General features: G+C 48.8%; 4 protein-coding genes across 4 annotated transcripts; 3 read left to right on the forward strand and 1 right to left on the reverse strand.

Moving 5' to 3' along the window:
* Window positions 1-1,362: 1,362 nt before the first annotated feature.
* L3040_005685 (uncharacterized protein) lies at window positions 1,363-2,152 on the forward strand (the record flags this gene model as incomplete). The annotated part of the gene is made up of 6 exons (XM_066154607.1): window positions 1,363-1,454; window positions 1,567-1,784; window positions 1,840-1,932; window positions 1,987-2,002; window positions 2,067-2,079; window positions 2,141-2,152. The coding sequence occupies 6 exons, from the start codon at window positions 1,363-1,365 to the stop codon at window positions 2,150-2,152; spliced, it is 444 nt and encodes a 147-aa protein (XP_066011458.1).
* A 1,569-nt stretch (window positions 2,153-3,721) lies between these two features.
* On the reverse strand, window positions 3,722-4,799 carry L3040_005686 (uncharacterized protein; the record flags this gene model as incomplete). Its single annotated transcript, XM_007295721.1, has 5 exons — window positions 3,722-4,108; window positions 4,171-4,383; window positions 4,442-4,536; window positions 4,655-4,717; window positions 4,793-4,799. The coding sequence occupies 5 exons, from the start codon at window positions 4,797-4,799 to the stop codon at window positions 3,722-3,724; spliced, it is 765 nt and encodes a 254-aa protein (XP_007295783.1).
* Window positions 4,800-5,154: 355 nt separating this feature from the next.
* On the forward strand, window positions 5,155-6,435 carry L3040_005687 (uncharacterized protein; the record flags this gene model as incomplete). Its single annotated transcript, XM_007295720.1, has 1 exon — window positions 5,155-6,435. The coding sequence occupies one exon, from the start codon at window positions 5,155-5,157 to the stop codon at window positions 6,433-6,435; it is 1,281 nt and encodes a 426-aa protein (XP_007295782.1).
* Window positions 6,436-7,168: 733 nt separating this feature from the next.
* L3040_005688 (uncharacterized protein) lies at window positions 7,169-8,189 on the forward strand (the record flags this gene model as incomplete). Its single annotated transcript, XM_066154608.1, has 5 exons — window positions 7,169-7,217; window positions 7,277-7,638; window positions 7,685-7,756; window positions 7,806-7,927; window positions 8,099-8,189. 5 exons carry the CDS (start codon window positions 7,169-7,171, stop codon window positions 8,187-8,189), a joined length of 696 nt encoding a protein of 231 aa, XP_066011459.1.
* Window positions 8,190-12,097: the final 3,908 nt, after the last annotated feature.

Below are 12,097 nucleotides of genomic sequence, written 5' to 3' on the forward strand. Positions count from 1 at the left end.
TTGACGTGATTTAATAGGGAGATATTTGGGGCGCGGATGGCCTTGTTTTGTTTACGAGGCTGGGAGCTCCCAGCTCTAGCTAGGCATTGTTTGGGATCCGGGGGCGGAGTTGGAATTAGTGTCAGGATTGGGATTTGGGATTCTCAAATATCTGCACATTAAAAGATTGGATGGATGGGTCGGATGGGTGGGTGTTATGTTTCTTGTTCCTGGATTGAGGGTTGAAGGTAAGAGCGGTGCAGTGCTACGGATCCGGTACTTTGAGGTGGCTGGTGTTGCCGCCCATGTTCGAAAGAAAGTTTTCCGAACGCGTACTATCGCATGTAGTACTTCTACCGGTAGGTACTTACTCTGGTTTTTCTCATTCCTCAATACAACTCGATGCAAACGAACACTCTTGCTGTTATTGCTATGTTTCGTCATCAGAAGTTCATTACTTTGTGACTGTCTTATGATTGATTTAGTTGCAAACAAATAGTTACCTGGTCCAATATCTATATAGGATAGCAACTCCGTACAGAGTACAGAGTACCGCGGCTTTTGATAAGTAGCAACCGTGCCTGGCCGCGAGCTAGCAGGGGTGCTGCTTGGCATCAGCTATGCAGGGGTAGCCCAAACGGATATGGAGATAAGTTTTTCCTAATTTCAACCTCCGCCAACGCCCTCAGTCGTTGACTACCGTACCTACGGAATGAAGGACAGTGACCACAGCCAACAACCAACTTACTTGATTCTCCACTGTCGACAGCTGTTGTTTCAGCCCTCGATCATTTTCGTTCGTGCATTACGTGGCCTTCAACATATGACTTGGATGAATCCGCAGCAGTGTTTCCATTTCGATTGTGGGGGAAAGCTGCGCCCTGGCCCCCAGGCTTTCGCGGAACGGAAGTACGGCTGAGGAAAAGCTTGGGTGAGAATGACATGACCCAAGTTATTCTTTCCTTCTCGAATCTTCAGATGGACCACTTTATTGCCAGAGTGAACAGGATATAACCCAATCCGATTCCCAACAAAAGCCTGCGATGCCTTCTCATTTCTTACCAATAAGCGGTCGGAATTCCCAGATACATGCAAAATGTGCAAGGCAAGGAAGTACAACTACCGCTAGATTGATAAATCGTGATAAACGCCTTTACCGAGGTTCGAACGAGATAATAGTGCCTAGGGCCCCAAAAGTTGCGACGTTAAGGCCCACTATTATAAGCAAAGCCTCGATCCCACCTCCGTAATTCAGCCCCCGAAACAATCACGTGTAAGAAGCGGGCCGACAACATCGAAAACGGATCTTGAAAACGTGATTGATATCTTCATTCCTTCTCACCCATCATACCAACGCATTGCTTTCTCCTCAGTCTTCCTACAATGTCCGACACGCCTACAGAAGCCCCACCCACGGATGCATCCCACATCGTGCGCTATATTCTGGGATTCCTGATGATTGGGATAGCTTGGGGGTATGTAACACCTCTCCCTCAGCTTCTTCCCCCTTACTGTTTGTTGATGTTTGCATGCATGCACTTTCGCAGTCAAGCATCACCTCGCTAACACCTCCGAACCCCCATCCAGCTTCACAACCCCATTCATCAGAAAGGCAGCGCGTACCCACTCCCCACCGCCCCATCCCATCCTCGACTCTTCCGCCGTGAGAGACAGCTGGGTCAAGAGCAAAGTCTACGGCGCCTTCTTCGGCGTTATCGACTTGCTCAGGAACCCGCGATACGCTATCCCCCTTGTGATCAACCTGACCGGGAGCGTGTGGTTCTTCCTGTTGATTGGGAAAGCTGGTGGGTCCCCTTCTCCTCATTCCCTCCTGGAAAATGAGGCTGATGAGACGTGCAGAGCTGAGCTTGACGGTACCAATCACCAACTCGTTGGCGTTCTTATTTACGGTGCTGGGGGATTGGTATGTTGATCGCAAGGTCATTAGTAGGGGTGTGTAGTCCGCCACTTTTGAAACTTCTCCTGCCTTTGCTGACACGTTCTCAGATACGTGGATAGGTATGTCTTTATCACTGGCGGGAATTGCTCTCTGTGTCCAGAGCAAGAGTAGCTAGTTCAATCTGAAGCGTCTTAATCTTGGTATGAGGTCTACCGCGGCTCCTTCTTGTGCCTTTGCTGAAGAGGCAATTTTGCGAGCTAGCCGAGTGAGTGATCTTCCGTAAGGCGACGGATCTGCAAACCTGTCAACAGAACAAAGAAGCATCATGATGATTATTGGCAGCATGGAGAAGCAAAATCGAACGATGAAACTTTCGTAGAGCCGAACGACTGGCAGACCGCTCGCTCATTCTTTCGGCATCAAACATGTTCACACGCAATCTCAGCCGGATACTGCTTTTGTAGATCACTTCTTGCTGCCTGCCGGTGTGCCATGCCGATCAACATGGTAGTAGACAGCCCGCTCGGCTATTGTACTTACTTCCCTTTGTGTTGAATATCCACGTATCCGTAGAAAGTCCAAACGTATTGAACTAGCCGCTATCCCTAAATGACACTGTCAGCCATTCATTTTGCGAGTCATAGAATCGGACTATGAGAATTGCTACTGCTGCTGCTGCACAGTTCCCTCTGTTCCCAAAATGCCGTGTCTTGGTATTAACACTAGGATATCAGCCCTGAGTCCATGGGGTTTCTCTCAACGAGGGAGAGGAGTGGAGAAAGGTACGAGAAAGGAAGTAATTACATCCGTCCACCAGTTTTGAAAGAGAGTATTTGGGATGTACGAGAGAGGCAGATATATCGTGAGGAGCTGGCAGCCTGAGAGATTTTGGAAAGTACTTGAAGGAAAGAGAGACCGGTGCAATAGCTCGCCGTTAAACGATGTCTCGGGAAGGGGCGTTGGCGGGGATGTATGAAGCCAAAGCAGGAACAGAGCATCGTGGCCTCATTGGACTCACAATCCTGAGTCCTGCCCACCGCCCATCGGGGACTTCCCCTTCTGTTCACTGTCCACGGTTTTCAGCCATGGATAGCTATCACCAGTCTCGCGACGGGTTCATTGGAGCCGCCATCACTTACTGATGGACGGGGAGATGCGCAAGCCGACACTATTTTGATACTTAACACTTGCAAGCTCAAAGCTACAGAGAACCCTACCAAGCTGTAAACACAGAGATATACTTCCCATTCGTGCTGCATGACGGAGGTGGTCGCAGTGGCCACAGTGGTTGCAGCTAAGAGACCTACCTGGGTGGGGAGAGGGGGAACGTTGAGAGTGCAAAGTCGGGATTCGAGAGGTCGAGAGGTCGAGAGGTGATCGAGAGCCTCTTTCTCATTCCAGTGAGCGCCAAGAGATACTGGCCTCGGTTGGCTATCAGCATCCGAACAACCAAGTCAGACGGATCCAAATGCACCATACGGCCCTTAGGAGTACAGCCAGCCACGCATTGTTAGGCGGCGTCTGCTTTGCCCTCCTACGGTAAGTCTGCATCTCATCCTGCATTGAGTCAGATCGACACTGCAGAGACAAGCTACACCAGAGGCTGTGTTGTGCTCCCACCCCAAGAATATACTCTGTACTACCCAACGTCGGAGCTTGATTTCCCAAATGCGACAGAGACTAATAACACAATATAGAAGGAATATCGCTTTTGCGCCAGCCCTTCTCTATTCTAATACATGGTTTGCAAATGTAGGAAGGAAACATCTTGAGCCCAACGGACCTTCGGGAGTCCCAAACGCTTATTTGCTTCTCTGGATATCATATTCCCCATGTGCGAACTCAATCTTTCTCTGCGATCGCTTGGAGTCTCTCGTCGATCTCCTCTTCTGTCAAAGCTCTGAAACCCGGGTCGGGGCCTTCCTTCCCGTCCTTTCTGGGCCCGCCAACGATGCCAATCTCCAATTCGCCCTTCTTGAAATCCACGCTGAGAACAGTGCTCAAGGTAGTGATCGCAAGCTCAACAACATCTTCCCAGCTGCCATCTGCATGCTCCTTGTTCTTGAGCTTCTTCTCAAGATGATTAAAAGCCTCTTGCTGCTTAGGGCCTGCCGCCGTGCCCTTGTAGCCTGTGTAGTAACCTGCTGGATCGCACTTGTAGAGTTGAGGACCGTACTCGGAATCTAATGAGATCAGAGTAGTAGCAACGCCATACGGACGCATGTAAGCCTATGTTCCCGTTAGCTAGAGAGCCCAATAGAGTGCTAAGCGGGCCAGTTGGGCCAGCTTACTCTTTGCGTATAGACTTGACTGATGTTGGCAATTCGCTTGGCCAGAGCATCGCAAGGCATCTCGTACCCATACTTGTATCTGAACTCAGCGGCTTCACCGATAGCTCTTTGGACAGATGCCCTGGCATCGGCGATGGACCCGGTCATGACACAGCCTACCGATGGAGAGAGCTGAAAAATGTGCGAGACAGATGATGGGTCGATAAGCTTGTCCTAACATCATCCAAAGGTTAGTTATGCCCTTGAAATGAAGGTACCATTGTATCCTTACGGGGACCTTCTTCTGCGACAGGACAACGGCGCAGTCCTTTCCTCTCACACCAATCGACATGATGTTCGCAGCCGTGATAGCCTTGAAAGCATATTCTATCCACAATATCCTATCAACATAATTTCTCCAAGGTGAGGCTCAACACCATGTGCGAAGAGAGCTGAAAGGGAGTCGAAGCTACTGAGAGCTCGAGAATGGAGAATTTCTGCTCACCGACTTGGTATAGTCTTCCCTGGTCAGAGAAGATAGTGATGTGTCTGTCGTATCCTGCGCTGCCTATTCCAAAGACCCGGATTAGCTGTGGCCACTTAAATAAAGAGCTTCAGCTGGAGCTTGGGGAATTTAACATACCCGACATCTTGATCGAATGAGGGCGTTGGAGTTTGCAATTCAATTAGGGAGATTCTTCGGTATCCAGAAGACCGAGTGAAGAAGTTGGTATCGTGCGGAGTTGTGGGCTGTCACAGATGCAATGCGTTCGAACGTTGAGGCTTTGGCTCCAGATCTGGAGTCTCGCGAGGCAGACGACAACGCGTGCTCCACGAGAAGCTCGGATAGTATATCACGTGCGCAGTCGATTGATGCCCCGATCCGATAAGATAAGCCCGGGTGAAAAATCTCAAGTCTACACAGCAGCCTTCACCCGCGACGACTCCACGATCCTGAAGCTTTGAATTTAAGGTATTGCGATATTCAACAGCGGGTCTTCAATCATGCTATCCGCGACAATTTCCAATGCTTCCTCCACTCACGTCCCGGCCTGGAGGAGATTGGGCCTCAAGTTGAAGTCGGCCCAAGAGGTCCCAGTTGTTGAACCTGCTCAGGAGGAGATTTCCAAGAGGAAGAGGCCAGCCACCGAAGACAACACACCCTTGAAGAAGCCCAAAAAGAATTCAATATTTTCTACAGGCTCTTCCTCGACACCAATTACTCCGCAACTTGCCAGGAAGAAGTCGGTTACCTTTACGCCTGAATGTAAGACCGACGACGGGGACAGCATAAAGCAATTATTCAACTCTTGGAAGGCACATCAACAAGCACAAGATCCTACCTTTGAGTTTGGAAAATCTAACCCTGTCTCTCAAACACCAGAGTCACCACGAGTCGAAGAACAAGTCGACGCAAACCTTGACGTGAGGGAGCGCAAAGTCAAACGAGTCAAAAAGCCAGTACAGGAGAAGCCGAGCAAGTTGAAGCAAACGAAACCCTCGAAAATTGTCAAACTGACAACACCTTCTTCGAGACCGTTCCTACAGTATCTCAGACAATACTGCGAATCTCGCGACAGCTGGAAGTTCAACAAGAACCACCAGAATCATCTTCTCAAGCACGCGTTCAACTTCCAAGTCGTACCTTCGGACCACGTTCACTTTCTCTACGAGTACGTGAAAGGGCTACAAGGAGGCGTTCGGACAAGACTGCGAGACACGGCTATCGAAATCAAAGTTAAGGATCTGGAAGCAGGCGAGAGCGGATTTCCCGAGACCATGGGGCTCCCGGAGAAGAGACAGCGAGAGTATGAAGTCGCGATGCAAGAGTACGTGGCAACCATGACGGCAGCTGAGCTTACTGAAGAGGTGGGATATGAGGAAGGGATCTTGTCAGGGCTATCAGATGAGGCAATGAAAGGGAGGGTCGCGAAAAGGATGAGGACGGAGAAAATACTCGCGACACTAGCATCTACTCCGGAACGTAGTGGAAATACCACATCTACTATTGCAGCCAAGGAGAACGGAGAAGCTCAGGATGCAGCTCGGGCGAAGGATGCGTTACCACAAAAGCTTGCTAGGAAGCGTAAACAGAGGACTGTTGTCACCCTCGACTCGTCCTCGGACTCCAGCAGCAGCGATTCCGAAGACAGCCCGGCAGACGACGATACGGCCCAGAACGACCAGGACGAGTCATCATCCAGCTCGTCGAGTTCGTCGTCGTCGTCCGACTCGAGTAGCGAGGAGACTGAAAGCGATTCGGAAGATAGTAGCGACAGCGAATAGAGGAAGGAAAAAAGATTGCTCGCTTCAAGCGCCGAGGGAAGAAAAATCTTTGGATGGTTCACACATATGTAGCTCACGGCAAGGTCATGGAAAGACGGCAGTATAGCAAAGGAGACCGCCAGTCTTAATTTCTGCCGGACTGCTCCCAAATCCGATTGTTGCGGTCATAGTAGTTACAATCCATACGTTGGTCAACATGCATGGTCTCGACTCTGCCCTGTATTCAGCATGACTTCGCGGAAAGAAAATCAAACAATTTCTAGACCTCACAATCTCGCCAAGCCAATAAGAAAGCAAAGGATCCACATCCGAAATATCAAATCTTATCAATATCTCGAAAGTGTGCCTCGTGAACAAGTCGCATATGCAGCTTTATCTCCCGAACCGACGTAGTCTGACCGATTGATTTAAGCCTCCGAAGCCACGACGAGCCAATCATCAAATGTACTTACACTTGCAGGCCAGAATCCCATCTCCCCAAATCTAGGTTATCTGAACACATTACGATCTAGCCAAAGTGTCCACCTTGATTTCGCTGCAGCTTTCTATTTATCCTTGCGGCATAAACTCGCGAGGCTGATCTGCACTCAATGCGTCAGACTAGGCAGCTGGATTCGACCCCTCCACCTCTTTCTTGACAAAGCTCCTTGCCACCCTCCAACCCCAACTCCTGCTCGGAAGGACGCACGTTTGAAAACACGTTCGGGCTCAGAAGGGGAGGACACAGGTCACCATGACGAGATCTATTGTGTACTCTCTGGCCTTGGTTGCCTTCCTCGCAGGTAAGAGGCCGGATCTCAATCAATGCTCACAACAAACCATCGCTGATCGCATTAACTAGCAACCGGCATGACCATTGCCGCAAACTTCATACCTGACTGGATTACATGGACTGTCGATTCTCCCTCGGGGGGGCATTACACTAAGCGGGTCGGCTTGCACCGAAGCTGTTCCTCGACTACGAACACATGTATACATTTCCCGCAGAAGGAGGACTGCAGCGGCAGTGACAGATACTTCTGCTCCATGTGGCGGTCTGTGGGCTTCCTGATGTCCGCCGCGGCCATCTTAGAATTGGGCACAGTCGTTGCATTCATTCTGGTGCTCGTGGGAGGCAAGCAGAAGAGGGAGAAGGGCTGGAAACTTCTGAGCTTTATGCTGGTGCTTGTGGCAACCGTTCAGTGTGCTTCCATGGCCATTGTTGTACGTTGCTCGTACCAATTCATTTCGAACTTTGCTAATCGTGCAGGCCTATCTTTTTGATAACGACGATCGTTTTTTTGTGGGCTGGAAGCTCGACCAGTCTTGGATTCTCTGCACAGTCAGCTGGAGCATTGCGATGATTAGCGCTGGAGCGATTTCGATTTCAGCATTTGCGTTTCCTTCTGAAGGGGACTATGAACTCATTCCCGATCAGCGATTTGGATAGGAGCAAGCTGGTAATGAAATTGTATGATGGGATATCGGGCGTTGAGGGTCTGGAAGTCGCTGAGTACGTCCTGTCAGCAGCATAATAGATGCACTAGGGTGGTCTTCTAATGTCAAGAAGCACATACCACTTTTACGATTATGGTAGATACCTAATGATCAAGCTTAATTATTAGTTGAAATCAGTCTTTACAAGTAGTCTTTAAGCGAGCTTAAAGCTAATATTATATCATAGGCCTGCAGCTCGGAGTCCAACATTATCTAACACCTCCGTCATTATGGTAGAAATCAAACAGCATTATCCAGACAAGGTACTATCTCGCTAAAGCGCCCTCAGAGATACGATATTCGGAAAATCCTTCACGACAAAGCGGACACTGACAGTTCGCATACCTCGGCTCTCGTACCTCACGACTAATGCCTCCAATCGTTGGGATTAGTTTGAACAACTAGACCAGAGTTGCTTGGTGGACCTACAGATTATCGGGCAAGTGTGTCCACATGTGTACAAGCACAAATCACCACTCCGTCTCCGTGGCCGTCGCGTTGCCTTTCACGAGGAGCCCCGACGGCAGAAGGAATAGAGGCAGCGCAGACGTGACACTGCCAACCGGCGATTTTGAACGCTTTCCTGCGGCAAGTGTGATTTTCTTCGGCGGCGCAATAACCCCTGGCGATATAGGTCGCCGTTGTTCCTGGTTCGCAACGTTTCAGTCGACCCATGATATCATATTGGTTCACCGTGAGGGCCATCTGACAAGAACCTGGGGTTTCTGCAAGCCAGTACGACTCGTCTGAGGCGTGTTCGCAAAGATATCTTCTCCTTATTAACTGGCACATTTTTGAGATAGGCGAAGAGGTGAGACGACGTGGAAAAGAGAGGTTTGGAGTTGAGAAAGGCAGAGGTAGAAGCGTATATGACGAGCTGTTGTCTTCTGGTGGATGCTGGTAGCGCAAAATATATTCCTATTAGCGTTCGTTGTTGCTTGATACTTTGATTCTGCCAATCTTTCTGTCAAATCCGCTCCTTCTACCTGGTTGTTCTTGCTCTATTGTTCCTGTTCTGTTGTTTTCTGTTGCTCCCGTCTTGTTTTTGCCGACCAAGCTCATCTTGTTGTTCGTTCCTATCCAATCCGTGCAGTAAGCCAGCCACCTGACTACTATCTTACTGGACCGTCCGATGGTCTGATACACGTACAATAGGCTTGACGTATATATCATAGCTGCTGTTAGGTCAGTCACAGTCACAAATCACAGTTACATACATATTCACACTCCGATTAGGTAGCTTATCATATCCCTTTTCTGACACAGCGGCATCTGTTTTCTCTTTTCCATCCTGTACTCGAAAAGACCATTCTTGTCTCGCAGCTCTTGTGTTGCACCTTCTACATTGTTCTGTGGTATTGCCTCTTACCCGTTGCTCTTTATCTGGCGACTTGTGTTTTTTTCTCCTCACTAAGACTAAGGTATGGTACTTCTACTCAACACACACGCCTGGATTGACAACCTTATCACGTGTGAGGATGTCTCATCTCAAATTGGGCAAGTAAAGCAAATCCGCAAGATTTTACGGAAAATTCAAGGAGTGAGCGCCTACGAAACGAAGTCCTCCTACGCTACAAGGAAGCCAGGTAATCTACGGTGTGGATGCTCTTGCCGATATGGCCAGAGCAAGATGGGTGGGTGGACTCAACGTCACGGAACAGGCGAAGCTAGAATGCCGCATTTCAAAACTTCCATTCTGGGTCTTCTGCTTTCTTGTGCCAACTGCTCTTGAGGAATTAACTCTCATCGATGACTTTTTCTGGCCCTACTTTGTTACTTGTGTTACGGCTCATGCAAAAGATATTAATATCACTACCAAGCTGTAAAACATTACACGCGGATGGATGTTTCTCAGGCGATCTTGAATTTATAGGCTAGAAGACAATCGACAAACAAGGGATTTACAGCATCTAGTTCTTTGGAAAGTCACCTCTGACACCTGCCACTGATCGTAGTTTATATTTCTCGCCTTGAAGATATACTTTGACAAGCGGCGAATTTCTTATACGCTATTGCGATCACATCGTCCCATGATTTCCTCAGCTTCTTGGGTTAAAAATGGTTAAAAATACTGGCATCTAACAGTCAATCTTCTTCAGCACTGCTCGAAGAAATACAGCTCCACTAACAATTCTTTGTCTGAACGTATCCCTTTTGTTGTTCCGTGGCTCTAGCCTTATAAGGTGCTACTCGAGGCTGTGGTCACTCGCTCATTCGCATACACACCGCAATACAGTCTCGGCTCACCCCAGTATCCAGCGTATCGAGTGACTCTAATAATAAGTGCGCTCGCTGCCTTTTGACCTGCGAGCTGCCGAGTATCAGTCTCTCCCTGAGCTGAGTCAAGCACGCTGACGGAAGGACATCCTGATGCTAGGATACCGGTACTCACCCCTCTCCCTCGCATACGAGCCCTCTTAAAAGACTCCCCCTTTTCGCAAGCACCTTCACGATACCTGAAAGATTATCCTCCTTCCCAGATGCACGACCACGCCTAGCCATCCTCAGAACCTCCTCGTCGGAACGGTACATACATAACAGCCGCTATCATCATAGATCAGCAACAGTCTGCGGCCTGGGGCACTCCAGATAATGCCTTGAGCATATCAAAACTCCCTCCAATCCCATGCAACATAAAGATTGTGTACGGTGACACGGACCTGAATATCATTATACGACGTATAGGTGTATATTTCAAGATTATACATGAGCTCGAGAGGGTTATTGATTCTCGCATGTTTTATCGCAATTTAGACAATACATTGATACAGTGAAAGCTGGTATTGATCATGGCGGCGACTATCATGGAGCTTGGGAGGAAATTCATCATCTCCAGGAGCCACTCCAAGAGCTTATGACCACGTCGGCTCCGATTCCACGGGGCCAGGAATTTACACTGTTTGACTACTTCTATGTCCCATACTTGGTCTTCGAAGCAACGGCGGGCCATGATGGTTCGACTATCGAACCCCGATTCAAAGGAGGTCTTCCGCGACAATGCTACACACCTCCAGGCCTGTACTGCAGCTGGCTTCACGGAGAAGAATGGTTGAACTTGGAGTCGATCGAAACATCTACTTCACGTCAAATCCGTTTGGTGATCGACTCCGCCGACCACCACCACCCGTGTATCCGAGGACCGTCGAAAGTTCTCGCCAAAGATGGCACTTTACGCTATTTCAACCAACACGTATTCGACGGGTTTCTGCGCAAAAGGTTGGCGCACAATTCATGGATATATAACCAGATGACGGCCGCGATTATATCAGGGTCACTTCGTTCGGATATGCGTATCTGTCGCCTTCATAGTATGGTTATCGACGAAGATCGCGACGTCCTTACAGGTTTGATTCACGTATCGGCAGAAGAACTCGCTAGATGGGAAAGTCTTGATCGCGAGCTTTATGATTCCAACCCTGAGATGATTCCAGATTATGACAAACAAAGAAGTGTTGGTCGCAACGTATGGTTGGAATACTCCTCGATTATATCGAGAACCGAGGGACACTGTACGAATTGGCGCCCTGGTCTGATTGTTCGGACGAGCAGCGAGATCAGTGGGCTCCTGAGCTCGAAAGCCTCGTAGAACAACTGCACGCTGCGGGTCTTGTATGGGACGCTAAGCCGCAAAATGTGCTAGTCGACAAGGAAAATCGGTTGTGGCTCATTGATTTTGACGGCGGGTACCGTATACTGAGGGTTGGGTTGACCGAGGTCTGAAGGAAACCAGTCAAGGAGACTCGCAAGGGGTTGGGAGGATCAAGGAATGGCTGAACAAATGCTCTGATAAACCACTTGTTCGTGTGGTTAGACATGGTTGATAAAATGGAATGCAATGGAGTATGAGTGGCTTCTTGACGCTCAGGCACATTTCAGAAATCTCCTATTCCGATGATTAACGTGTTTAGGAAGATTTATACTTGTCTTGTCAATGTGAATTGGGCGGACTGTGGAATGCTCCGTTCTTTGGGAAGCGAAGTGGCCACGGACTCGCAGAGGCTTCAAAAGTTTTTGTTTGAATTATCATGTCCTATTTTACATCTGAGACTAATAATATTTGCCGCTTTGGCCGAGTGGTTAAGGCGATGGTTTTAAGTTTCTTCAAGCTCATATCACCATTAACGAAAGTTGCGTGAGTTCGACCCTCACAGGCGGCACTGTCTTTTGGCTATCTCGTCTATCATTT

This window comes from Drepanopeziza brunnea (genome assembly GCF_022702325.1).
Source record: "Drepanopeziza brunnea f. sp. 'multigermtubi' strain 214-2 chromosome Unknown ctg9, whole genome shotgun sequence".
Lineage (NCBI taxonomy): Eukaryota > Fungi > Ascomycota > Leotiomycetes > Helotiales > Drepanopezizaceae > Drepanopeziza > Drepanopeziza brunnea.